This window comes from Aspergillus fumigatus, chromosome 2, assembly GCF_000002655.1.
Source record: "Aspergillus fumigatus Af293 chromosome 2, whole genome shotgun sequence".
In the NCBI taxonomy this organism is placed as follows: Eukaryota; Fungi; Ascomycota; class Eurotiomycetes; order Eurotiales; family Aspergillaceae; genus Aspergillus; species Aspergillus fumigatus.
Genome location: NC_007195.1, coordinates 3,582,997 through 3,608,813, shown reverse-complemented (window position 1 = coordinate 3,608,813; position 25,817 = coordinate 3,582,997). Strand labels below are relative to the sequence as shown.

General features: G+C 49.4%; 7 protein-coding genes across 7 annotated transcripts; 1 reads left to right on the top strand and 6 right to left on the bottom strand.

The window, feature by feature from the left end:
* Positions 1 to 1,607: 1,607 nt before the first annotated feature.
* AFUA_2G13830 (uncharacterized protein) lies at positions 1,608 to 8,132 on the bottom strand. Its single transcript, XM_750623.2, has 2 exons — positions 6,853 to 8,132; positions 1,608 to 6,791 (listed from the first exon to the last, which is right to left on the bottom strand). Exon 2 carries the CDS (start codon positions 6,668 to 6,670, stop codon positions 2,042 to 2,044), a length of 4,629 nt encoding a protein of 1,542 aa, XP_755716.2. The 5' UTR covers positions 6,671 to 6,791; positions 6,853 to 8,132; the 3' UTR covers positions 1,608 to 2,041.
* A 1,477-nt stretch (positions 8,133 to 9,609) lies between these two features.
* Positions 9,610 to 10,719, bottom strand: AFUA_2G13820 (SAP domain-containing protein; the record flags this gene model as incomplete). The annotated part of the gene is made up of 2 exons (XM_750622.1): positions 9,610 to 9,653; positions 9,855 to 10,719. The coding sequence occupies 2 exons, from the start codon at positions 10,717 to 10,719 to the stop codon at positions 9,610 to 9,612; spliced, it is 909 nt and encodes a 302-aa protein (XP_755715.1).
* Positions 10,720 to 11,529: 810 nt separating this feature from the next.
* AFUA_2G13810 (Ldh family oxidoreductase) lies at positions 11,530 to 12,600 on the bottom strand (the record flags this gene model as incomplete). The annotated part of the gene is made up of 1 exon (XM_750621.1): positions 11,530 to 12,600. The coding sequence occupies one exon, from the start codon at positions 12,598 to 12,600 to the stop codon at positions 11,530 to 11,532; it is 1,071 nt and encodes a 356-aa protein (XP_755714.1).
* A 304-nt stretch (positions 12,601 to 12,904) lies between these two features.
* Positions 12,905 to 13,936, bottom strand: AFUA_2G13800 (DUF3455 domain-containing protein; the record flags this gene model as incomplete). Its single annotated transcript, XM_750620.2, has 2 exons — positions 12,905 to 13,234; positions 13,289 to 13,936. The coding sequence occupies 2 exons, from the start codon at positions 13,934 to 13,936 to the stop codon at positions 13,127 to 13,129; spliced, it is 756 nt and encodes a 251-aa protein (XP_755713.1). The 3' UTR covers positions 12,905 to 13,126.
* A 1,313-nt stretch (positions 13,937 to 15,249) lies between these two features.
* On the bottom strand, positions 15,250 to 15,710 carry AFUA_2G13790 (uncharacterized protein; the record flags this gene model as incomplete). Its single annotated transcript, XM_750619.1, has 2 exons — positions 15,250 to 15,391; positions 15,475 to 15,710. 2 exons carry the CDS (start codon positions 15,708 to 15,710, stop codon positions 15,250 to 15,252), a joined length of 378 nt encoding a protein of 125 aa, XP_755712.1.
* A 673-nt stretch (positions 15,711 to 16,383) lies between these two features.
* AFUA_2G13780 (U2 snRNP complex subunit HSH155) lies at positions 16,384 to 20,951 on the top strand. Its single transcript, XM_077804195.1, has 3 exons — positions 16,384 to 16,546; positions 16,598 to 16,660; positions 16,711 to 20,951. Exons 2-3 carry the CDS (start codon positions 16,637 to 16,639, stop codon positions 20,275 to 20,277), a joined length of 3,591 nt encoding a protein of 1,196 aa, XP_077660357.1. The 5' UTR covers positions 16,384 to 16,546; positions 16,598 to 16,636; the 3' UTR covers positions 20,278 to 20,951.
* A 213-nt stretch (positions 20,952 to 21,164) lies between these two features.
* Positions 21,165 to 24,036, bottom strand: flbC (C2H2-type zinc finger protein). The gene is made up of 3 exons (XM_750617.2): positions 22,995 to 24,036; positions 22,440 to 22,924; positions 21,165 to 22,384 (listed from the first exon to the last, which is right to left on the bottom strand). Exons 1-3 carry the CDS (start codon positions 23,456 to 23,458, stop codon positions 22,266 to 22,268), a joined length of 1,068 nt encoding a protein of 355 aa, XP_755710.1. The 5' UTR covers positions 23,459 to 24,036; the 3' UTR covers positions 21,165 to 22,265.
* Positions 24,037 to 25,817: the final 1,781 nt, after the last annotated feature.

Below are 25,817 nucleotides of genomic sequence, written 5' to 3'. Positions count from 1 at the left end.
TGAAAAGCATATCTCGAAGTTCACGATCCTTACAAGCTGTCGGTTTACAATCAAGGGGGCCATCGCTGCTTAGCACAGATCCGAGCGCGGAGAAACCCCGTGAGGGGCTTGTCCTTCCCCTCTCTGTGTGCCAGCGATGTCCAGCTTAGGTTCCCGATGACCAACTACTGCGTGCTCTGGACACCACTAGACGATAGCTCGGATACTCCACGGACAAGAAGGTTTGGATCTGGCTCATCTCTTATCCGTTAACGATTCAGATATACATTCACGATTGGACTTTTGTATCACTAGCATCGGTCGGCAGGTACATCGCCAGTCCGTTATACGTATACCTCTTGACCAATCTGACTGTTGCGATATTGTCCCAGTCGTGCCAACAACAGGACGGCACAATGATATGCATCGAGAGTATGCAAGGCATCCGAGTCTGCAATTTCACGCCACGATCCGCCAGGTGCAATGACCGAGCGCGGGGTGCAGCAGTGCGTCACTTCCCTGTCCCCTGCCAACTCAGCATCGCCATGATCATGGTCGCGGTCACGGTCACGGTGACGGTCATGGCAGTCCCAAACTCAAGCGCACGGCCCTTTTCATTTGTCGAGGTATGCACCAGCTCAAACATCAATTCTTCAACCTCCGTATTCGAGATCAAAACTATCCTCAACCCCGCATGTAATGGCTGAGTCTGCACACATCGTGTGTGCGTCAGATAAACACTCAGCAGATACGGAGTAGACACGGGCACAACCCGGACGTATCTCCATAGTCCCATATACACAGACAGAGACACAGACACAGACACTCTGTACATGGTACAGAATACATCGTTACAAGATTTGTTCATGATAGAGCCAACAGCCACTAAGAAGGACGATCTACACCGCCATCTCAACGTTCCTCAGTGGCTGATATCCGCGTTGTCCATTGGCCGCTAGACCGCCGAGACGATATAAACTTCCAATCTCAATCGCACCTCCCTAGAATGGAGACGTGGAGGCAACCTCTCCATCGCAAACACAATCGCCATTGGTCTTGTCTCGACCTTCGTGTCGAACATGCCTCCGCGGGGACCTGCAAGACATGTAGATACACGATGTAGATGTAGATGTATATCTCGCCACAGACGCAAAATATTCTGGTGGCAATCGCAATGGTAACTTCCACCGAACCCGCGACCAGCGATAGCGAACATCGCCATCGTTGCACTCGGACGACAGAAACAAAGATAGAAATAGACACTGTGCAACTCTGCCAATATCGCCACTTCGCTCAGGTTGAGAATAACCCGTACTTTGTACGCATACCCGGATTTCCGTTTCCGGGAATACCAGCCCCTATCCATGCCGAAGGGGCAACTGCGACTTTTCAGTTCGCCATTACCTCTGTTTCTTTCTGCAATAGAATGGCTTGGTTCGGATGCTTGAGGTGCTTTCAGCAACTACATCAGAGCGAATGATGTATCCAAGGCAGCCGGATTCGATATAGGCCTGAGAGTTGGCATGTGGGACATTGTGCTCCGTTCGTCGGAGGGGTGGATTGAATCATAACTACTATGTAAGGCAGGTAGAATTTCTGGCAGAATGTGAAGTAGACAGGGAGAGGACAATATCAAGACCACATTAGCTCCTTCATTAAGTATATCTCGTGTATAACTATATGTGCTACAAACAGAGAACCTCCAGGGTATAGTAGTAGAAGAGAAATAGAAGAAAGAAACAGACGCTATCCATCCAAAGACCAGCTTTTGGATGATAGACAAGAAGGTAAACAAAAGCAGAAGAACACCAAAGGTTCATATAGCCGTCAATGTACGCAAAGCAAATGCAAGGAATAGGTTGCCCTATATCAAGTGTATGAAGACAGTCTGTTTTGTCTTTCCGCATACCTGCCACCGGTGAATAATAATTGGTATATTAAACAGATGTAGTCGCAAGAAACACGCACATCGTGTAAAAGATCAGGGTCACTCATTACAATCGTTTTCGTAAGTCATCATCAGCGTCGTTATCATCGGCTCGTGAGAAAAAAAAAAGAACAATTAGACACTTGCAGTTCGTCGTTTCACCTCGCTGGGTTTTTGTGCGTATGCAATCAACAGCCGGAATCCTGTGCCTCGTTTCTGACACTCACGGAGAACCCGCTTATCGGCCCAGATACTGGACGACGCATCCCCATTTGGCAGAACTGGGATCTCATAACACCTTGTGTACCACCAGCGACCGACTTTAGCGACAATCTTCCGTATCGACTCGTCGTTAGAGGGAGATGGGGAGGGATCGGAGAGTAGGTCTCCAAGAGACAAATTGGTGTCGTTGGATGGCGATTTTCCGTATACTTTAGGTTGTTGCGCGCTCGTCGAGGAATTTGTCAAAGCCGAAAAAGCGGTAGACGGTGTACCCCTGGCAACAGAGGTGGAGGGATTGGAAGACGTAGTGGAGGAAGATGAGGCTGAAGATCTGACAATCACTCCCGTCACCGGAATCCGCACCATGCAGCGCCGCAAGCCATCGAACCCTTGTAGTCCCAGCAGCTTCTGTAGGCTGTCACTCGCAGGCTTTAAACTGATATTGGGGTCAGACAGGTATGTCTTCTCCTTGAGCATCCTCACGGCTTTGCGGGTCCGAATTCCCATGTTCACCATGTCCAGATCGAGCACACTCATCTCCATATAACCACCAGGTCGAAGCACGCGCTTGCATTCGGACACAATATTGTTCTGAACGCTTTCGGAACATGCTGATGGAAATCGCAAGACGGCGACCGTAAAAAAGTTCTTTGCGAAAGGAAAAGGTTGTTCCAAGCTGGCCTGGTGGACCGTATGATGGTTCGTCGGTGGTTGCCAAGCAGCTGGATGCTTTAATGTCGTTTTCGTGGGACCGTCATTAATGCAGTAGATCTCAGCATTCGGGTAGGTGAGGGCGCAATAAAATGACCAGTCGTCGTTCCCTAGTCCATCGATGACGAGAATCCGCTCTTGCTCGCCGTTTTTGACATGATTATGCGCGGGACTAAAGAGCACCCTTCCAAATGACAGCCAACGGCTTGTCATGAGAGACCCTGAGCGTATGTTGGTCTGGGCGGTTGGACCCTCTCTATCGCGCTCGGCAATATCAAAGAGAATGGTATTCCGTTGCCGGCAAGTCTCGAACGTCTCGGATAAGTCCAGTGAAGACGAGCTGAGGAAGGCTGCTTGTTGCTCAACAGGTGCAAGTGAGGCTGAGTTGTCATCTATCTTCTCATCACCTGTTTGCTTTTCATCTTGATGATAGCAGTAGCTAGCAATGATGTCACTGAACGAAGGTTGGGAAGAAGGGGTAATGGAAGTGTGGAGGGCTGAAGCTATCGCGGAACGCCGTAAATGGAACGAGCTATCACTTGGTCGAGGTGTTGAGGGAGTGAGAGCCACGGTCGGAGTGTCGACGAGAGGAACAGGCGAGTGTTTACTGACATTTGAGTCTATCTCGGCTTGAAGCGCTTTGCTGGCCACGGTGGCCATTTCCAATTTCTCATCCTCGGTAGGTTCCCCCGACAAACTACGTACTGGGGCCTCTGGTGAAAGAACGTGTTCAATGAGATCGTCATACTCGGCCCAGACCTCGTCCTCGGTGGGGTCTGAACCTGGCATCGGAACCACAGCAGTGATAGTGGCCGAAGCTTCAGAACCACTTGACGTGGAAACACCCGAATCCTTCCTTGGTGAGAACGTTAGGAATTCGTCTTTGGAGTAAGGACCTGAGATGAAATTGAGAGCAGTCGCTACCTCAGGATCACCAAAGGGGCAAGTGAGGTCAAAACCAAGACCCAACGGACGACGAGGTGCCTCGTTGGACTGAGCAGTGACCGTGGGCTGACTGGAAGTTTGCAATTCGGGAAGAAGATTAACTGTCGCCGGAGCAATTATCGATGGAGAATCTGCCATGCTGAAGGGCCTCGAGAATGATTGAAGTGCTGGTTTGTGTTGCCGATCTCGCCTCGGAATCACTTCAGGAATACGGCCCACAGATGCCAACCGTCGTGGGCGTCCACTAGATGTGCTTGCCTCGGAGTTGGAGAGTGAAGGATCCTTGTTAAAGTAGACCTTTGGTGAAGCCGGGCGATCTCGACAGAACTCGCCTTGAAGCTTCGGAGGCGATGGAAGCAGGATAGATTGGGTTGGCTTCCTGATATTCAAGGCAGCCGGAATTTCTACCCGTGAGTCCAGATCCTCAATCTCCGTCGGAGGCGACTCCTCAACGTGGTTAATGATATCTTCCAGAGGGTCGGAGTCGGCATCCACCAGGGCGTAGTGTGCGACAGGCCGTGATACTAAGGCTGGGGAAACTGTAGCATGGAGCCGAGGGGTGTTAGGAGATACAAGCGGCTCACGGGTTGGTTTCTTCTCCTTTTGCACATTTCCATGTCTCTGGAAGAAACTCCACTTGAATCCTTTGCTCTTTTTCTGGGGTGTTTTAGACTGCTCGGTCGTCGTCCTACTTCCGCTTGATCCTTCGCCGCTGAAAGAAAGCGGGGTCTCATCAGGACGCTTCGATAGACAAGACGACGCCTGTCCGGACCCGACATTGTTGGTCTCGGCATGGTCTAGTCCGCAAGAGCTTGAAACAGCTTGATCAGATACCTGCAATCTAGCTTGAGCTGAATTGTTCAAATAGGGATTGTGTTGCTCGTTCTCGGCTGTCGGAGCAGGCAACGAGTCCGTTGAGTAGCCAGCTGAACTTGATCCCGAATACTTGACTAAGCTTTGAGTAGATTCGACGCTGAGACCGCTCGTACTCTTCCCACTCTGTGTCTTCGTCAACGAGACCCCGTCCATGCCTCCACCAGTGATGAAGACAGGCTCTAGACGATCCAGCAGAAAATCGTCAAGATCCATATCTATTCGACCCCTAACACATGTTTTGGTACTGGAAACCGATCGCGGTGTGCTGCGATTGGTGCTCGTTGATCTTGCTCTTGTATCGCTGTTGCTGCCGACAGTTCCCTTCCGACCACGCTGTGCATATCTCCCATAACCCTCATGGCCTGTCCCAGCTGCTGGACCCTTGCGAATGTGTCGATCCTCAAGTTTTTGTACTTCCATCTCAGACTTTGACTTCTTCGAAAAGAGACCGTAACTCCGTGGTTTCGCGGGGCTCATCGCATCCTGTTTTGTTTTAGGTTCTTTTAACAAAGTTCGCGGCGATTTGCGCATCGACTCTGGTGAGCTGGGTATGAGTGAGGGCGGTCGGGCAGAAGACCTTGACTGCAAGGAATCAACTGAGGTGGCAGCGCAGGCGTTTGAGGCAAAATGACTTCTCCCCAACGCGACGGAGCTAGCCCCGGATCCATGTCTCCTATGACTCGCCACAGCGCCAGGAGGGAGGTTGCTACGAATCACAGGTGACGGTTCAAGCTCTAGCCGGTGAGTACCCTCCCTACTGGGTCTTGAAGGTACATGCCCTGAACCACTGACCTCGCTTTTTAATGCCGATCCTTTGAGATTCCCGCGATCCCCGGAAGCACCTCTGCTTTGCTCCTCATATGCCTCTGAATTCTCCGCAAGGTTTGATCGAGTCATTCTTGGCAGGCTGGACTGTGTCGATGATTTAGTCGGCAGTTGATTTTCAGGCGGGGTAGCAGGCTTCGCGGAACCATCTCTGTTGGGAGGATTGTCGGATTGAGTCTTCGTTGACATTGACAGCGTGTGTAACCCTGCGCCAGCAGTTATGCTCGGAAACCCGTCACCACCTGAATCCAATGGATCATCTTGTGAATCGGACTTCTGGATTATAGGTGAGAAGATGGGGAGTCTAGACTCGGAAGGGCTCGGGTGCCTGAAGCGAGGACCGACCTTCGCAGAATGGATAATCCCAGGGGAATAGGATGACAGTGAGGTGGGAGTTGAAGTCCTGCTCCATATACCCGGAGAACCAGAATATCTTGTCGAGGGGCTACTAGCCGATGCATTAATCGGGGTCGGAGGAGGTAGATTTTGAGTGTTGACTGTATTTCGTAAACTAGCGAATTCCCTGGGCCCTTGCTCCACCGCCTGTGCCCTTACTTTGCTGGCAGTCTTTGAGTGCGAAGAATTAGGCGACGGCTTGTGTCTCACTGGAACTGCGTGGTCCAATGACGGCTGGGTAGAATGATTTGCAAGATGACCGGGAGGAGCACTGCTTGGAATAATCACACTCAGTTTCTCTGGTTTCGCCGATGTTGCCTTGATTCCGTAGATGTCATTCTGCCGACCAATTGTGGGTGCTCTGCGACGCAGAACTCTGCGTGGTCTTTCGCTCGTGGGTGCTGCGACGGGCATCCCAACCGTAGGACTGGCCGGGCGTGGCACAGGCTGAGCAGGTGGTGGGACGGAAGGGGGTAATGTTGTTGACGGTGATGGATGAGTGTTCGCTCGGGGAAGTAACGACATAAGGACGCCGGTAGTGGATGAAGTCTGCGAAGCAGCCAAAGAGGCTTGCACTCCGCGAGCTTCTTCCGCACCTGAAAAGGAGGCTGATCTGCTAATTCTTGCTTTTGGGACCATTGCCTTCGAAATTTGAACCCTCGAGGGTAGCGCAGAAGAACCATAAGTTTTAGAAGAGGAGTTCACCACCAAAAATGTTCCGTTTTGGCGCTGGGAGGCAGGATCTTTCAGCCTGGGGATACGACCGCCCTCTAATTTGTACGACGGCATGGTGCAACCCGACTTTGATATCCGGCTTCAGTCTGAAGACCAATGTTTCAGAATCGAAAGGAAACGGAGATAGGTATGGAATCATCCCGCCTAGAAGTTATTCTTCCCAGTTGTATTAAAGCTGCAAGATCGTGTCTTCCGTAAGCCTTGGTCAAAAAGCCGATTACGGTGCCCATACTTACTCCTTCTATTGCATCCTGTTTGACCGTGAAAGCAAAAGTAATGTAGCGTTATCCAGTGAATAGTTTGAAGAATGCAAACAGACCGAGAGAACAGGGGTATCTATCGCTGGTACTGAGTAGGAAAACGCCAATATCAAACGCTCAGGCGAAAAAGCTGTAATAACGTCGTGCTAATCGTGAAGCGTGCAATGCAACTAAAATGGCGATTCAAAGTTGTAATAGCTGGTAAAGAGATTAGAGGGCCATATGAAGGTATAGAAATAAATGGACTAAAAAAGAAAAAGAGAAAAAGAAAATTCCGTAGATTAAAGTGAGCTGTCAAACTATACTCCGTAGTTGAGTCGATCAGGGCATTGCAGCTGCTTCGCCACAATATCGAGTCACTCGTGGCTTAACTGTCAAACCTGTCGAGCTAGAGCTGCACGAACACGTCAGAGAAAATAAGAAAGATAATGAGAAACCTTATGTAAATGAGACCAGCTGTGTAGGACAGAATAACTGAGGGAAAAGAAGAGAACAGAGCAACAATCCGGTAAGAAAGGAGGGGCATAGTGATATTTGACCCAGAACAGGGTTCCCCAAGAATTACTGCAAATCTGCTTTTCGAGGGTTTGACCCCCGAGAAAGGAGATTTTACAGGCCAATCAGAAGTTCTTTTTGGATGTGCAGAAATTTAAGTGGGGGACGAGAAATCTCAATGTTGACATGTTGGACTGCTGTCCAGATAGGTAGGCTAGAACGGGTAAATGTGATGCGAATTGTGCGATCGACGTTGGCGTCTAATACTCGAGATCCGATGTGACCAACACAATCATTGGCGAATGGATTGCAAAATCTTCGTTTTGAGAAAGCTAAAGCCTCGCATATCCTAAATCTGTCGAGAAGCGGCTTTTTCAGTAGAGCAAATGGAAATTAGTGTAGAGCACTCCATGGCGTTGGGGACAGGATCGTGCACAGCATCAGGCATTTGGGTGGAAGTACCGAAAAGGGCCCACAATTGGATCCAGTCCGTTTGCCTTGAGGGAGCGCAGAGAGCGGAATGACTTGACAGGTTGAACTGGAGTTGAGTGGCGGAGATAGCGGAATGTTCTGTGTTCGCGCAGTCCGCCTGATCGGGGAATTCTAACTCGTAAATTATCAGATAAGTCGCTCTATCAATTCTGTAGGTACCGAGTAGCAGCAGAGCAACAATGGCTTGCTATTCAAATCATAAAAATCTGGATAATTCTTGCTTGGCCTTGACCGTCGTACGTCTGGATGTTGGACGATGATTGATGAACTTCATCGGACTAGTATCGGACAAATTTGGGGGAGTTTCTTTTCTTAGCTGTGGGTGGATACTAGCGTGCAAGTCATGTGGTGATCACTGACCAGTCTGCGTCTCTGCCACTGTTGGTCGGCCTCACAGTATCTGGCCCACTACTGCACGATCTACTCCATAAGAAAACTAGTAATGCCTCAAGGCGACCCCGGCGACGCCGATATGGCGTTACCAAGGCCTCGTCGATCATTGGCAAACACGAATGGCATGCTCTCGACTGGACGCGCATGGCTCGGCCTCTTTACTACTATTCGCACTCCTGGTAAGTCTTGCATATGGTAGGAGACCTGCCAAGGACATGGCATGATGATTGGGATGATGGTTTCCAGCTGAAACACTTCCCGTTATGCTATTATCCCGCCGATTCTGGCGTTCTATGGCATCACTGCAAGGTTCGCCCCGTCCCTTTACACAACCATGGATAGGAGAGCAAAGGACGAGAAATGGAGAACCCACCGCTAAAGGGCATGGGCCACAATTGTAATAGACAATGTTAGAGAATGCGGTTGAACAGGCAGCAAACCAGCCAGTGACTGTGTACAAACGCCATGCAACGAGAGCTGAGGCTTGAAGCCAAATTGGCGAACCTGCGGATATGGTCCCTGATTGGACTGCCACCATTTATTGGTTTGGGATTTTGCACCGTGTGGAGACGCTGAGCCGTGGGGCTTCTGTGATCCGCCGCTAAACGATCAAGGAAGCGATTTTCGTACTTCTGTACTTGAAGACGGTGATTGAACGGGATACTTGACAGACGGACGGGACGCGGGGCAGTATCGGTTTATCCACCTGGATTGAAAATGATGGCGAAACAGGAAACAATTCAAGTCACCGTATTCGCTAGACGCAGAAGCAATGACCCTTGGGAGTCGCCTTTGACTTCGGGATTCCAGTGGAGACGGCGGCAATTCGAGCGTGCTCACAGGGACCGACTTGAGGCTAAAAAGAAGCCCATCGATTTGTGCGATCACGGAGTTGCCTGTACATTTCTGTAGTAGTTGGTTAGAGCTTGAAGAAACGCATGCGAAGTGGGAAGGAGCAAGGTAGCTGACAGAGATTACGAGATTCTCAAGGCGTCCAGTGATACGAGGATGGCGATGATGGATTGAAGCCTCGTGCTCTGGGAAGCTGCAAGACCAGAGAGGCTGCCAATTATCGCGATCATTCGATCAGCCGCGTAATTTGAGTGTCGAAGGCGCTGGTTTGCTGCAGGAACCACTCGCACTGGCCGACTAAAAACGGGCTAATGCACTTTTCAGCTGACTCGGTCGGCGCAGGAACTCAAGTACTCAATGGTCAAGTGGAGTCTATCTGTCTACTCCGTACTCTCCTTCTTACGGTCTTGGATCGCAAAACGCCAATGTAGAGCAATTGAACAAAATGGCATCTTAACGGTTTTCTTTTGCTTATAATACACCTTAATGAACCCATGGTGCCTAATATTCCGATCCAGTAATTGAGACTATTACTTGTTTCTTTCCTAGGTCACAATACCTCGACTTCATCATGAATGAAATAATATTCCAGATGTAGATATTTCCGTAACGCCGGCGAATTGAAAATAAAGAAACAGAAGAAGGGATGTCAATGATGAAATGGAGTACAATTGAACGGACGTATCGACATACCCGACACTATGCCGCAGTCGCAAATCGCTTCTTTCTGGCTTCCATGGCTAGACGATCTTTCTCACTCAGGTTACTCTGCCCGCTTGTTTTCCCAGCGTTTCCTTCATTCCGTTGATTCTGGTTTCGATTTCCGCGGCCTTTTCCCCGGAATTTGCCTCGGCCGCCAATATCACGTCGCTTGCCCCCTCGTGAGGCTTGGTCATTATCACCCCGGCCTCTCTTGCGAGACTTCTCTGTCGGGAGAGCTTCGTCCAGGCCTTTGACACCACCAGCAGGAGTAGGATGAACCACAGTACCGAACCGCTTCGCCCTTTCGAGTTGCTTCTCCGCCTCCGCAATTGCAGCCTTAGACTCCTCGGTAATACCAAACTTCTCCGCGCGAGCCTTGCGTTTCTTCAACTCCTCTTCCATCTCGGTGATGGGCAGCCCCATAGAATAGTCCGGTGCCGGTTTTTCTTCGGCCGGCGCAGCAGGTGCTGCCTCAACTGGCGCACCTTCCGTGCCTTCGTGCCCTTGCGCCCCACTCTCGGCCGATGGTGCCGCGCCCTTTGATTCGACCTTCAGATCGTTCGTAGTAGCGGGGTCGGTATCGACTTTCTGGTTCGGAACAGCGACGGGGTTGGCGACCGCACCTTTGCCGCCAGCAGCAATGGCAGCGGCGCCAGCCTCAGTTGAAGGCTTCACGGCAGTAGTATCAGCAGCAGGTACATCATCATCTTCCCAGTCAATGACGTCGTCCGCGGCGTCAGTCTTTGCAGCAGGGGCAGGGGCAGGGGCCGTTGCGGCCTTGGCTTTGTTTTGGTCGTCTTCCTGGAGGCGAGCGACCATCTCCGCCTTCTTGCCTGTGTGAGGGAGCGAGCGAGATTTGAGAATCTCCACTAGCTCCGCGTTCGTCTTCTTGCTGTAGTCGGTGGTCATTTTGATGGTTGTTGAGCAGTAATGGTAGGTGTCGTGGTGTTTGGTTCGGACGTCAACGGTTGAGGATAGGCGGGATCAAAATGTTGCGCTTAGTAGGTGATAGGTGTAATTGTTCAAATTAGGCAATTAGCATACTGTGCTTAGCAGAGTAATAATGAGTTAGTTGTGCTGATGGAGAAATGAGCGAAACAAAACCGGACAGTGAGCTTTCACTCGCTGATGAAGACGCGCTGAAGTTCACGCGCAGTACCGTTAAGCTGTGGCTTGTTTTGCCCAGTTGGGAACACATCATGTGACTATGACATATCGTGTGGCATTTATATCTTTTCCGCCCTGAAATTGAAATTGCCTGCCTCCACAAGGAGTCTCTACAGTCTGCGAGCTTAACCGGAGTTTTTGAAAAATCAACAGCTGAGAACGAAGAGCTTGGACCCTGGCAGGCTTGGAGCTTCTGACCTGGCACCATAGAAGCAATTGTGGCAATTCATTGAGCTTTGAATTTTGCATGTACTGCGCCACACTTGTTGGAATATGTGATCGCCTGGCGTAACAGCTCAATATTCCAAATTCGATGTCGTGGATCTGTGCGTTTATCATTTCATGATTAGCAGGTGGCAATAATACGGCATTGATTTAATCACGCATTTTTCTAATTATCAATGGGTCTGAGGTACAATTCCAACTGAAATAGTCCGCATCTGTCCAACTGAGACATCGCTGATATCTAATGTAAGTATCTTAGCGGGCTTATATCGAACATAATATTGGGACCTTTCCTTTCTAAATACAAGAAACTTCGTAGTAGCGGAGTCATTTCCGATCAATAACAATTCTTTCTGCGCCAACTTTCTCTGCCTCCCTATTCAATGCATCGATTTCTGCTTGGACATATGGAATACCCGTCTTCAATCTCTCCTCGTGCGTGATCTGTTCAATTTCCCCAGGAAAGTAGATGCGATCTACTCCAGCCATTTTCTCGGAGCCCACCACCCTCTGATAAAGATAATCCATCCGCTCCTTGAACTCCTCCAAGCCCATGAAGAGATCGGGCTTGATAGCGACGAGAAAATGCCCTACATCAGCCGGTGTGGAAGGATCATAGGGATTAGTGACATGACCCGCGAATGCCGAGCCAGACAGGACTCCAGAGAAAACATCCATCATGACCGCGAGCGCCGATCCCTTTGGCCCTCCCATAGGCAACATCACACCCTCAAGAGCCTTGTGCGGATCATCCGTAGGCCGTCCCTCACCATCCAAAGCCCAATCGCTGGGAATTTTCTCCCCCCTCCTCGCAGCCTTGTAGATCTTGCCTCGCGCCGCAATCGAGGGTGCCATATCCAAAATAAATGGCTTCTCCTTTCCCGCCGGCGCACCGCACGCCAAAGGAGACACTCCCATCAACTTCTCTCTCCCACCCCAAACAGGCAACGCCGGCGACGAGTTCGTGAAAACAAGACTCATCATTCCCGCGTCAAGCGCCTGCTGCACCACCCACGCGGACATCCCGAAATGATTCGAATGCTTGACGGAAACAAACCCAATGCCGAACTCGCGCGCCATCTCAATCGCCCGTTTCATTCCAAGATGCGCTGCGATGAAGCCGAACCCATTCTGTCCGTCTACCTGAGCCACGACCGGCGTGACCTGGTTCAGCACGGGGTTGGCTTTGGCGTCTAGCACTCCTTGACGAATGCGTTCCATGTAGGATGGGATGCGATTGATGCCGTGGGTGTCCACTCCGCGTAGGTCGGCACGGACTAGACAGTCGGCGATGATAGTGGCATTCTCAGGGGAGACGCCGTTGCCTGTTAAGACTGACTGGACAAATGTCCTGGCGTTTTCTGCTGAAACGTAGAGTTTTTCGGTTGCTGGATCCATTGGTACACCTGTAGTAGTTCCTGCCTGTGTGGAAGGTGCGAAGTGGAGGAGATTAACGTCAACTGTGGCGGACTTGTAGACTTATCGGATTTCACCCCCAAAGATCCGTGCAGTGACTCAGTTCCGGGATTCGTCAATCCAGAAAAGTGTTGATCCTGTCAAGCTCAATGTCCCCACCAGATCGGATGGTTGTCCGCATCTCCACCCCGACCTCGGACGATCTCCGCATTATAACGGCTGAAGTAAAGAGTAGATGACTCATTGTTGAACGAGGGTTACGTATCAGACGTCCAGCCCAGATTCGTTCCAACGTTGGTTTAGTATCAGGTGAGAGATGATTGCATTGCGTGGTTACAGGAAATATATTGAGTAGTGTGGACATGATTCAATGAACCACAAAAAAGGTTAACAGCCCGCCCCAACAGTTCAACAAGATATGTGTTATGAGAATCAAATGAAGGATAGATTTGAACGAATAAGCTAAGCATCATCCAAGGGCAAGAGATACGAAAATGAACGGACCACGTCAACCATAGAACCAGTATTCTGCCGCATACTCTACCTCAATGCTCTCCTTCTGGCCCTTGCAAGAAGCTGGCGGTTGTCCACCGGACGTGTGTATCCGATATACTTCCTGGTATGCCTGTCAACCTAATAAAGTGTCGTTTGGGCATACGTAGCTACTTACCCGAATACCTAAACCATCAGCGAAGCCGAGCTTCAACCACGGAACACTGTGGTCTCCTTCCTTTGAGTGGCTCGATGACTGAGAGGGTGCTGGTACACTTGAACCCTTCTTGGCCTGTAGCCAATCCTTGTGCCCTCCGATACGTAGGTCGAACATGGGCGCCCCCGTGCCCGTAAAGTAATGCTCTCCGAGGATCAAGCCACTGCTTGTTCGTGAAGTCATTTGACTGAGGAGCATGGCAAAGAGCCCCAGTGCATCAGTTGATACCGTTCTCATTGCGGACGGCAGTTCATGGAGTATTGAAGGATTATGTGAGGCAAGGCAGGACGCGTCGAACAAAGTCGCAACAGCGCCGATTGCAACCGGGGAAGCAGATTTATCAGATGACGAACAAGTATAGTTCTGAGTACCCCGACCAAGTGCCACATATTTCAGCTTCAGTCCGCGAGATGGCGCAGGCAAAGTTGGTTTCGTATCATATAAGGGTATCGTGGGATCGACATATGCGCAGTTTCCAACTTGTATCCCATCGAGTGCTTTGGTGACCTTCACAAAATCTTCAGTTAAGCCTCGGTTGCCTCGGACAAGAGGGGAGGCTTCCACCACGATTATCGCAAGGAAAATGGAGATGGACGTCAAGAAATACATGGTGAATAGGACAGCAGGCTGAACAGATAATGATCAATATGTTTGTGCTGGCGAATTTGGAGGTTGATCCTCTGGATAGTATTCCCAACACCATACTAATAGGCAAGAAGGCATCTGAACGCATGTACAGAAAACTGAAATATTTGCTCACTTCTCTGTTCATTCCAATATAGAAACCATGATTCAGCACTGCCATCCAACAAAGCAAGAACTTATTAGCCAACATGGTTGATAGAGGCGGCTCTCTCTTTGGCTATTTCACGGCTGTAGCGAGTGGCGCTGACCCGGTCTATTTGTGAAGGAGCACTGGGAAGGCATAATAAGGGCTGGATTCAAAGCCGCCGCGTTTGCAAGTAGTTCTTTCTACCAGAAAAAAAAGGTCTGAAGGCGCCTCTTAGGAAGCAAGGTCATAGGTCATGCGTAAACTTCAACAACTTGCACTTGTTGCTTCCTGCAAATGGAAATACACCACATCCCATACGCTCAGTCGCCCAGGCCCGGACGATGAAGGCACTCGCAGCACAGCATGAGTCAAGACTGTGTGCAGACTCTAGAAATAGAATATTAGCCGCGCCATAATTTTGAGGGTAGCATCCTCACGGCACATATTGTCTCAAACAGATGAAGTCCGATGGAATCTGACCAGCCAGTGTAGACGCATGACATTCCAGGGTCTAAGATAGACTATGATAGATGCCGCACGGCAATTGAATAAATGAATAACCGAAACGATGAGCCAATTGGAAAGTATAAGACGGGGGGCCGTGGTATAGTCATTGTTGGTTGCGACAAGGATAAAACCAACAATGTCGGAATGTTAAGCGCCGCCTCGTTATACTTTGGACTTTCTCCAAACTCGTTCAGTCTGGCAGTCAAAGAGACACAAGAAGACCTGAAAACAAGTCTCATGTCTTCATTCACTCCTTCCCAAGGTTAGGCTTGCGCTGTCTGCTTCAGGTGATCTTGAGAAAATCGATCTTCTGTCAGTCCTGGTTCATTTCATCCTTTCTCGCAGCCATGCTGAGAAACAAGTCTCAGAAGGCTAAGTAAATGCGCTAGATTAATTGGATTCCCAACTTTACTATATCTCTGATTGGAAACACGTAGTATCTGAAGTGACTAACGAGATAAACGGGCTGAATATTGAGTCGACGCAGAGATCTGTGCGCTTCAGTAGAATGAGATTGCTACTCAGGTTAGGTTTCATATATCCTAAGCGAGAGAATTTGCATCGCTTGTTTTCAAGACACATCTGCCCTGGATCTTCTTAGCTACTCGCTCATTCTCCCCGCGGCGTTGCTGGAGCCGTACATTCAGTCACAACCCGAGCAAGCCTCCCTCAGCTCATCCGAAATGATGTACAGGAAGCGGTACGCAGTAGTTTCCACTGCTTTGGTCTTGTCTTCCTGCATTTGCTTGCGGGCAAGCTCCGCAGTAGATCGCATAGATATCAAACTAGAGGAGTCGGATTATGCGTCACGGACTCAGCTCGAGTTGAATTTCATATTTGTTGGTAGCCTTATGCCTCTTATGCATACTCATACACCTTCCAATCATTGTCTGCATCTCCCTTCCAAAGTTTAACTTTATTCATGGGCCCCTCTATCGCCTCGCCATTTGGGATCAGATCTTCGATACCCTCATTAACAGTAAGTGGGGGACGTTTTTCATCTTTCTTCGCCATCAGCTTGGCAAGCTGTTCCTCAAACGAGTTCTGTGAAACACCTTTCAGCTGCGACTTCATTCCCTTCTGGAGACCGTGGGACGTCGTCATTGTTCAGAGTTCGATATGCAGAGGAATGACAAGATCCCATGGAACAGAGAACCCAGATTAGTCAAGGCAAATAAGGGTGCCCATACTACATAATAGTGGGAGCCTGTAACATATTCAAAAAGCCTCTCCTGCCTTTTGCACCGAATCAGAACCAACTAACTGTTCAATGGCTTTTTTGACCCTGTGTAGGTCATTATCCAATGCCAGCGCCCTTTCTACAGGGCATGGTTTAGGATCTCACGAACCTGTACCGTACTACTAGCAATTAATTCAGCCATTTATTACGTACATACAAGCCCAGTCGCGGTTTCTTTAAGATGAGAGTAACATCCCAAATGCCCTTGCGAAATCCACGGGGTCTCTCAGCCTTATTCAGTGGTATTTATGGTGAGTGGGAATCTCACACAGGCGATGTATGCGGCAACATCACAGAGAAAGTGGGGCAAATAACCTGACAAGAAGAGAGACAGTCAAACAAGTCCTTGGAGAATTTCTTCTAGGAGTGCTGGAGGGACATGGAGAGGATGGTTGACTTCGAGCAATATCAGTGACAAACGCTCTTTGGTGTTTGAGGATTACTCAGCTATGAGTAAGAGGTTGTGCCACTCATAGTCACATGACATATCTTAGTCGTCAAATTAGCGTGGCCCGAACGACTTCCTTTTTGCGCTCAGTACATTCTGACCGCAAGCCATCAGCAAGTTGCTTCCCAGACCGCATTCATTCACACCGTTATCGCGGTGTCTGATCCGAATGTAGCTACTGCTACCTGTACTAGAGATATATTACTCTCTACCTCATTTGCGGACTACTCATAGCTGCCAACATGTCTGACGGTGGGTTTCTTCCACCCCTAACCGATGACGCCGTGCTGATCGCCTCTGCAGCTGATTTCGAAGCTGTTCGCAAACTCCAAGCTGAGCGGAATGCCGCTACAGCTGGGAAGAAAGGTTCTAGGACCTTTGATTCGTCTAGCCAGCGCACTGACAACTCCACCAAGGCCTCCCTGACCGAAACCTTTGATACTACTCTGTACGACCGCGAGGGTCCCGACAAATACGCAGGCTATAACACGTCGATCGCTGTTGATGGTGATGAAGAAATGGAAGACGAGGACGGCGGTCACCGTCTGGTTGGTCAGTATACCGCAACCAAAGATCAGATTGACGAGCTTGCCCACGGCAATGGCGTCGAGGAGGAGGATATCCTTACTGGACGCGAAAAGGCGGCCAGGATTGCGGACAGGGAAACAGACTATCAAAAGCGTCGATTCAATCGAGGCCCTTTGACGCCAACCAGGGCTGATCCCTTTGCGGCGAACACTCATGCCAACGTGGAGACAGATGGCCAGACATACCGTGAAATTATGGCACTCCGTGAACTAGAGAAAGAAGAAGAGCGTGTCCAGAAGCTGATCGCAGAGAAACAGGCACGTGGCGAGAACGGTGTCACTGAACATGAGGCCACTCTGAAGTCAGAGGATAAGGAAAATGCCGATGCTGGCTCGACAGTCTCTGTCGCCACGGGACGAAAGCGCAAGCAGCGGTGGGATGTATCTAACGAGCCCACTGAAGCTGTTCCTGAAGCTCCTCAGCCTTCCGAGACGAAAACAAAAAGATCGCGATGGGATCAAACACCCGCCCCTGCTGTCCCTGGCACCACCGGAGAGGCTCCCAAACGGCGATCAAGATGGGATCAAGCTCCAGCAATCACAGCCGCAACACCGGTTGGCAATCAGGGACTCGCGACGCCAATGCATCCGTCTCAAGTAGGTGTACCTATGATTCCAACCAGTTTTGGAACTGATATCTCTGGTCGGAACGCCCCTCTCTCCGATGAGGAACTTGATATGATGCTTCCCTCGGAGGGTTACAAGATTCTCGAGCCCCCGCCGGGATACGCACCGATCCGGACACCTGCAAGGAAGCTCATGGCAACCCCAGCTCCTGTTCCCGCGGCTGGCGGAGTAGGAGGGTTTATGATGCAGGAGCCTGAGAGTGCCCGCGCATTGGGCAAGCAGCTGCCAACTGAAATCCCAGGTGTTGGCGATCTCCAGTTCTTCAAGCCCGAAGATATGGCATACTTTGGCAAATTGATGGAAGGGGGCGATGAGAGCACGATGTCGGTAGAGGAACTGAAAGAGAGAAAGATTATGAGGCTGCTGCTCAAGGTCAAGAACGGCACACCACCAATGAGAAAGACTGCTTTGCGTCAACTCACAGATAACGCGCGGCAATTCGGCGCTGGTCCTCTTTTCAACCAGATTCTCCCCCTGCTCATGGAAAAGTCACTCGAAGATCAAGAACGTCACTTGTTGGTCAAGGTTATTGATCGCGTGCTTTACAAGCTAGATGATCTTGTTCGCCCGTACGTCCACAAGATTCTTGTCGTCATCGAGCCCTTGCTCATCGACCAGGATTACTATGCTCGTGTTGAAGGTAGAGAAATCATCTCCAACTTGGCAAAGGCGGCCGGTCTTGCTACCATGATCAGCACCATGCGTCCCGATATCGACCACGTGGATGAGTACGTCCGGAACACAACTGCCCGGGCCTTTGCCGTCGTTGCCTCTGCCCTTGGTATTCCGGCTCTGCTTCCGTTCCTTCGTGCTGTGTGTCGCAGTAAGAAGTCCTGGCAAGCCCGGCATACCGGAGTCAAGATCGTCCAACAGATTCCCATTCTCATGGGTTGTGCCATTCTACCTCACCTGAAAGGTCTCGTTGACTGCATTGCGGACAATCTGAGCGATGAACAGGCCAAGGTCCGAACCGTCACTGCCCTTGCCGTGGCTGCTCTAGCTGAGGCTGCCAATCCTTACGGTATCGAGAGTTTCGATGAGATTCTTAACCCGCTCTGGACCGGAGCCAGAAAGCAGCGTGGAAAGGGTCTAGCTGCTTTTCTGAAAGCTGTGGGCTACATCATTCCTCTCATGGACGAAGAATATGCCAACTACTACACCAGTCAGATCATGGAGATTCTCCTACGTGAGTTTTCTTCTCCTGATGAAGAAATGAAGAAGGTCGTTCTCAAGGTGGTATCACAGTGCGCGAGCACTGACGGCGTGACGGCTAGCTATCTCAAGGAACACGTGTTGAACGACTTTTTCAAGAGTTTCTGGGTCAGGCGAATGGCGTTGGACAGAAGGAACTACCGTCAGGTTGTGGACACGACTGTCGATCTTGGACAGAAGGTCGGTGTGGGAGAAATTCTTGAACGTGTGGTCAATAACCTGAAGGATGAGAGCGAGCCTTATCGAAAGATGACCGTTGAGACTGTTGAGAAGCTCATTGCAGCCCTCGGGGCTGCCGATATATCAGAGCGGCTTGAAGAAAGGCTGATTGACGGTGTCCTCTATGCGTTCCAGGAGCAAAGCATTGAGGACATTGTGATCCTCAACGGTTTCGGTACGGTGGTTAACGCACTTGGTACTCGCTGCAAGCCCTACCTCCCGCAGATTGTCAGTACCATCCTTTGGCGTCTGAACAACAAGTCCGCTACAGTCCGCCAGCAAGCTGCCGACCTCATCTCCCGTATCGCAATGGTCATGAAGCAATGCGGAGAAGATGCGCTTATGGGCAAGCTTGGCATTGTGCTCTACGAATATCTGGGTGAGGAGTATCCCGAAGTTCTCGGTTCCATCCTTGGCGCTCTTCGGTCCATTGTCACAGTCGTGGGTATCAACCAGATGCAGCCACCCATTCGCGACCTTCTGCCACGGTTGACTCCCATCCTCCGTAACCGTCATGAGAAGGTCCAAGAGAACACCATTGATCTGGTCGGTCGTATTGCTGATCGTGGGCCCGAATCCGTCAACGCTCGCGAGTGGATGCGTATCTGCTTCGAACTGCTGGACATGTTGAAAGCCCACAAGAAAGGTATCCGTCGTGCAGCGAATAACACTTTTGGCTTCATCGCCAAAGCTATCGGCCCCCAGGACGTCCTGGCGACTCTGCTTAACAACCTCCGTGTTCAAGAACGTCAGTCCCGTGTCTGTACCGCTGTCGCCATTGGTATTGTGGCCGAGACCTGCGCTCCGTTCACTGTCCTTCCGGCTCTGATGAACGAATACCGTGTTCCTGAGCTGAATGTCCAAAATGGTGTGCTGAAGGCCATGTCCTTTTTGTTCGAATACATCGGCGAGATGGCCAAGGACTATGTGTATGCGGTTACTCCTCTGCTGGAGGATGCCCTCATCGACCGTGATCAAGTGCATCGGCAAACTGCTGCTAGTGTCGTCAAACACATTGCCCTTGGTGTAGTCGGTCTGGGATGTGAAGACGCTATGATACATCTGCTCAACCTGGTCTTCCCTAACATTTTCGAAACCAGTCCTCACGTTATCGACCGTGTCATTGAAGCCATTGATGCTATCCGAATGGCTGTTGGCACTGGTGTGGTCATGAATTACGTCTGGGCGGGTCTTTTCCACCCAGCACGCAAGGTGCGCACGCCATACTGGCGACTTTACAATGACGCCTACGTTCAGAGTGCGGATGCAATGGTTCCATACTATCCTGATTTGGAGGACGATGGCCTGTCCAGGCCAGAGCTGTCGATTGTAATTTAGATAAAAGCTGACGTGGCTTCTTTATGTATTTTGACCTCATTTCCCTCGTCGATCCCGTTCTATAGTTTGACATTCTGGGCCTATCTTGTCGATGATGGTGTTGATGGAGGAATTGGCGCTTATTGCTTTATCTACTTATACTGGAGGTTATAGCGAGCAAACCAATGATATTGTTAAGCTTTTGTCTTTTCAGTCTACAGTCGTACCATCATCTGATAGAAGTCGAGTAAAATAAGACTGCCCCTACTTCTCCTCTTAGCTAACTTGGTACTTTTTGGCAACTGACCTACTGAGTAGGTAGCAAAGACTGGAGGACCACATCGGAACCTACTCCCGCACATGACATCATCCGACAGCACTCTTAAGGCTTAGCAAATCTCCATCCAAGTCTTCATCTGTTTGTGCGGTTTCCGTGTCACAATCTAATTATCCTCGGGCTCTGAGAGGTCCCAGCAGACAATTAGTCCTATTGCAGAGTGGTGAAATGGAGCAAGATTAGTACCACAAGAATGAGCTGTTGACATATACACGCAGCTTACTCATCCTCATTCTACCCAGAATCTCCTTGCAACTTGCCAGTCAATCGCGGCAGTGCTGGACCCTGGCTCCATTTCCTGGTATGTCCCTTAGTAAGTGCTAGCGAATAGCAGCAGCAACAGCAATATAAGTTGCGGAGATTTCTGGGGTGGGAATTCCGGGACGCGTGTATGTTTTATTTTTGGAAGGAGGGGCGGTTACATCACAGGCATAGATAGGTATCTCCTTTGACAAAAGGCCCTGACCATGTCGTATCGCGGATATTGGGTACTATTACTTTTTGTAACCAGTGATGCGGATTAGATTTTATCATTGGATTGTTCTGAAATTCTATTCAACGGCATCTCCACTTTTGAAGCCATGGCGTGCTTGGCTGGCTACTGTTTGATTATGATTATGAATTACTCATTGCCACTGCGAGTGTTACACTTGTTTGATTATACTCACATGTGCGATTGTATTCGTGGTGAGATGGGCTATATACATAAAACAGTACACGGTCCCACATTTCAATCTTGAGACACACGGACACGCACGTTGATGTATTTCCAGGATGTGTATATTAGGCAATAGTTGTAGGTAGATGGTATAGTACGTAGGTAGCGACCGTAAATGACACTGGATGATGTCCATGCTGTAACAAACTCCACACAAGATGACTCCAGACATTCGAAAAAACATGAAAGCCACACTGCCTGCGTTCCTTTTTCAAAAATGCTCCGCCCAATTGCAACGGGCATCAGCCCAAGTCTTTTCCCCACCATCAATGCCTCCTCGGTGAAGGGATAGTCGACGTATCGACGCAGAACAAGTGACTGAAGCGGGAAACAATAAATAACCAAAAAAAAAAATTTCTGAAACGAATCGAATAAGGACCAATGCCTTTAGATGGGGGAAGAAAGGGAAGAAAACGAAGGCCTGGTGCGATAATTTCCCGGGCGCAGTTGCGCGCCGGGGAAATGCAGTAAACCCCTCATAATACGAGGGTAAAAAGAAAGGGTGGAGACGGAAAAAAAGAGAAAACAAAGTGATCTAGCGAGAGAATAGAATGGAAACAAAAAACAAGCATCAACCAGGAAAACAACCGGTACCTCTATGATCATGACGTGGGAATATAGCGTTCATCAAATGTGAAAACTCCCAAAGTCCCTGTACCGTGTCCTGCCCATCCATGATTTAACACGAAAATAAGAAAAGGGGTATCAATTCTCTGGCCTAGCAGAGATCAGAAGGGAAATGTAAAAAAGAAAAAGAAAAAACGGGAAAAAGTAGCAAAAGCAGCGAGGGATGAATTTATTGTACAAGGGACGAGAGCCCACCAAATTGGTGGGAAGGTGGTTTGGACGTCCGCTCAGCGCGATAACCCAAGCACTGAATGATCTGGCATCCATCAAATGGCACAGAAAGGGGAAAGGCATCGGTCTTCGGGTGCAGAGTAGAGAACGGGCTTTCTACTCCTCCTCGCCACCAGATACGTTTTCTTTTTCACCCTTGTGGACCTTCTTGTGCCGACGGAGATTCGAGACAACAGAGAAGTGCCTTCCACACCCTTCAACGTCACATGCAAACGCTAGTTTCAAAGTCAGTACCGAAGGCTTCAACGAGAAATATCACAAAGTACTTACGTTTTTCCCCAGTGTGACTGTACATATGCGTTTGTAGTGACGATGGGCGCGTGAACCGCTTATCGCACACCTTGCACTTGTGCTTCTTCTGTGTGTTGGATGGCATCTTCGAGCTGAATTGGCTCATCATAGATTGTGGGCCGGGAGGAGCACTCCCAGACAAGAGGTTCGACGGGCGAGGTAGTGTTCGCGACAGATGACCATTCTCATACGACTCTGATGTTGTGGAACTGTAATCCGTGACAGACGACTCAACTGAAGCAACAGATGCACTGTAGTAGGGGTAATTCCCCCCCGAGGAGATGGATGACCCGGACGAATGGGCCGCAGGAAATCCGTACGAGTCCCCAGACCCCCGGGCACGAGGAGCATAGATGTTGCGAGGTGTCAAATCCTGGCTGAGCGCGACCATTCCACGACTAGCATCAAGAGCATCACCAAATGTAGGGCCCGACGGAGGCTGTGAATGGTTACCACGAGGATCGCTGGAATGGAAGGAACTTGTTAGCGGCTTGTGCTTTTATGTCCGGTCGAAGAAAGAAGTCGCAAGCTTACACATGTGAAACACGGCGACTGTCTGGGTGAGGATGAGCGAGAGGGGGAGCATAGCTGATCGGCGCATAAGTTGCAGGCGTGAAACTGCTCATTGACGAGGCTGTGGTGTAGGTAGGAGCTTGTTCGAAAGTTGTGCGAGGCATATCATGCTGCAGACCTATCACCTCCGCCCCGGAGTAGCCCGTGGGGGCTGTTGAGAAGTTACCGCTTGTGACCATCGAGGGTGCGGAGACAGGAACGCTCGAGTATGGCATGGACAACGTAGGTCTGCTCACTTCCTCTGGCTTCGTATGATTGATTCCCATGGAAGTTGCGTACACTGGAGGAGTCGAGTGGGAAGACGTGTGTGCAGAAGTCCAAGGGTCAGTGAATTGGGGTGCGTGATGTGCTACATTATGAGAGTAGACACTGTCGAAACTCATCCCACCATATTGGCGGTTCTGGTTCTCAATGACCATCGTCATGGAGGCTAGGTGTATGTGTTCCTATGTTTTAACTCAAAGACGTCGCAAAGTGACAAAAGCGATGAAACAGTAGAGAAGTTGGTAGATCCACGGTTCAAGTGTGTTGAGGAACTGCGTATGGTGGAGATGAAGGGAGCAGATGAGAGCTTGAGGGCGATCGTTCAGCGCGGCCTATGCTCTGGCGCAAGGTAGGCAGTTTAATGAGAGAATGCGCGGGTGTCGGGGGTTTTCTTCTGCACCCTAAGGCAGGACAATGACCAGAAGGGTGATAATCTGCGTTTGTTCCCAGGTACGACAGTAGGAAGATTGAGGATGAAGATGGAATATTAGGCCTTTGAACCCGACAGATAGGAGAGAAGAAAAGACAGTCTGGGGAAGGACCCGAAGGGGATCGGCGAAGCTTATGAACAAACACAGAATCTCAGCATGAGCAGTGATGGACCACAGAGACAAAGGCAAGCCCTGGCGTTGCCGTGTTGGTGCTGGTGCTAGTGCCACTGACGACGTCCCGTCGGAGACGGTTGCAGATCGTTACTTGGGCTGCTTAGGCTACGAAACGGCCCCAGTGTGAACAAAATAAAATGATAATATTTCTGAGTAAAGTAAATTACAGAGTACCAAAAATGAATCCACTAATTGCTAAGTGGGAAATGCTGAATCTCCAAATGGGAACCAGTTCCTTGGGTGACCCTCAAGGTTTCGATGGGTCCTGTTTTCCCTTTTTTCCTTTTTCCCTTTTTCTTCTTTTATAATTCATTTTCCTTTGTTTCCCCTCTTTATTTTTATTTTTATTTTTTTTTATCTTCATTTTTATTTATTCAAATTTAATAGTTCAATCTTGATTTCCTAACCCTTTCGATTACTGTGTGCAAGTTAGTACTAGCAAAGTAAAATTCACCTAATAAGATTAAACACTTCTTCATCGTCTTTAATTATAGATTAGCATTAGCTCTCCTAATAAAACTGCTTCTTTTTCTTCTTTCATCTTGAAGGCAATCATATAAGATTCGAATAATGCGACAAAGCCCAATACCATACCAGTTTTAAAGACAAAGAAAATAGGACTGAAAATAAGCAAAATGGTACCTAGGAAGGGGTGAGAGAATAAAAAAGGAGACGCCTGAAACTCCGTGATCGGAACCAAGTATGTGCATAACAGCTCGCAGACTGGACTGTTCAAAATCGGACGCTAGAAATATCATTTTTAATCAGATAAATCGCGGATGAGTGAGTCCCAACTCCTAGGTCTACAGGCTGGGACGGGAAGACCAAAAGAAAGGGGAGGGGAAGATGTGGGTTCCCACCAGACAGAGAGAACACAGAGAATAGGTACCACCTGGGTCTGATGGGGGTTACAGAATAGTAACGGAGTATGGAGCAGAACTACCTAGGCTTCCTCAGCTTCATTTTGCGACAGTTTCCGACCATCAATTTGTTAGGCTAGGGAGTAGCCACTGGCCGTACACCTGTAACCAGTAACTAGTGAGAGTACTTTTGGAGTCAAGTGCACCTACTCCATTAAGGTACATCGACTCCAGTCGCACTACTCCAGGATGGGAATCATCTTAAAGGGGGGCGGTGGGCTCCAAGCCAACTGAGGAAGGTAAGCAGGATGCACTAAGCCGGTTCTGTTTTGGATCAGTGTAAAGGGGGGGCCGCGGCGCACCACCCTATCCCGTGCCTGTGGGAATGGATGGCTAGAAAAATGAAAAAAAATGAAGAGGAAATACAAGATGGCAACGCCAAGACTTAAGCTTAGATGCAGCGACCAAGGTTCGCTTTGAGTCTCTTAAGGGTGTTTCAAGGTGGCGGGGAAATGGCAGATCACAGAGATACGTCAAAGGGTATATCCGTGGGGGGAGTCAGCAGCAATTGTTCCCAAAGTGACGACGAGTCCATGGACTCCACTCACTCTTTTGATTTCGCATTCTACAATAATACAGATGTAATAATGACCACTGACTAGCTGGCGTGACAACGGAGGAGACCAAAAAAGGAATGACTAACTGTGGTGAGTATTTCTGAAGATAGTAGTGACATACTCAATGAGGGAAAAGGTAGAGAAACTATCCCAAATATTCATGGAGCAATATCTACTGTCCTATTGACCTCGTTCATTATGAATATTCCGTAGTTTGTCAATAGTACTCAGTAGCACAGTTAAGGAACTAATAACGCCTCCTCATGTAGAGCATCCAATAGTCGATCAAGCAACTTTGCAAAACGGCAGATTGCAGACGCAGCACTCTCAGTGACAAGGTGAGGTGCTTGCGCGACAGAGCCAAAGTGAGGGTCCCTAAGCAGGTCATCGGTTTCTCAGCAATGCTAAATGATGATGATTGATGATTTGACCCTGTTA

Bases quoted from the DNA above. Each gene is read 5' to 3' on its own strand.
- flbC (XM_750617.2), bottom strand. From the start codon at position 23,458: ATGACGATGGTCATTGAGAACCAGAACCGCCAATATGGTGGGATGAGT. The intron at 22,925-22,994 runs GTAAGCTTGCGA...CTTCCATTCCAG, and splicing joins AGTCGCCGTGTTTCACATGT to CGATCCTCGTGGTAACCATT. The intron at 22,385-22,439 runs GTAAGTACTTTG...CTTTGAAACTAG, and splicing joins CAGTCACACTGGGGAAAAAC to CGTTTGCATGTGACGTTGAA.
- AFUA_2G13780 (XM_077804195.1), top strand. From the start codon at position 16,637: ATGCCGCTACAGCTGGGAAGAAAG. The intron at 16,661-16,710 runs GTTCTAGGACCT...AACTCCACCAAG, and splicing joins CGCTACAGCTGGGAAGAAAG to GCCTCCCTGACCGAAACCTT.
- AFUA_2G13830 (XM_750623.2), bottom strand. From the start codon at position 6,670: ATGCCGTCGTACAAATTAGAGGGCGGTCGTATCCCCAGGCTGAAAGAT.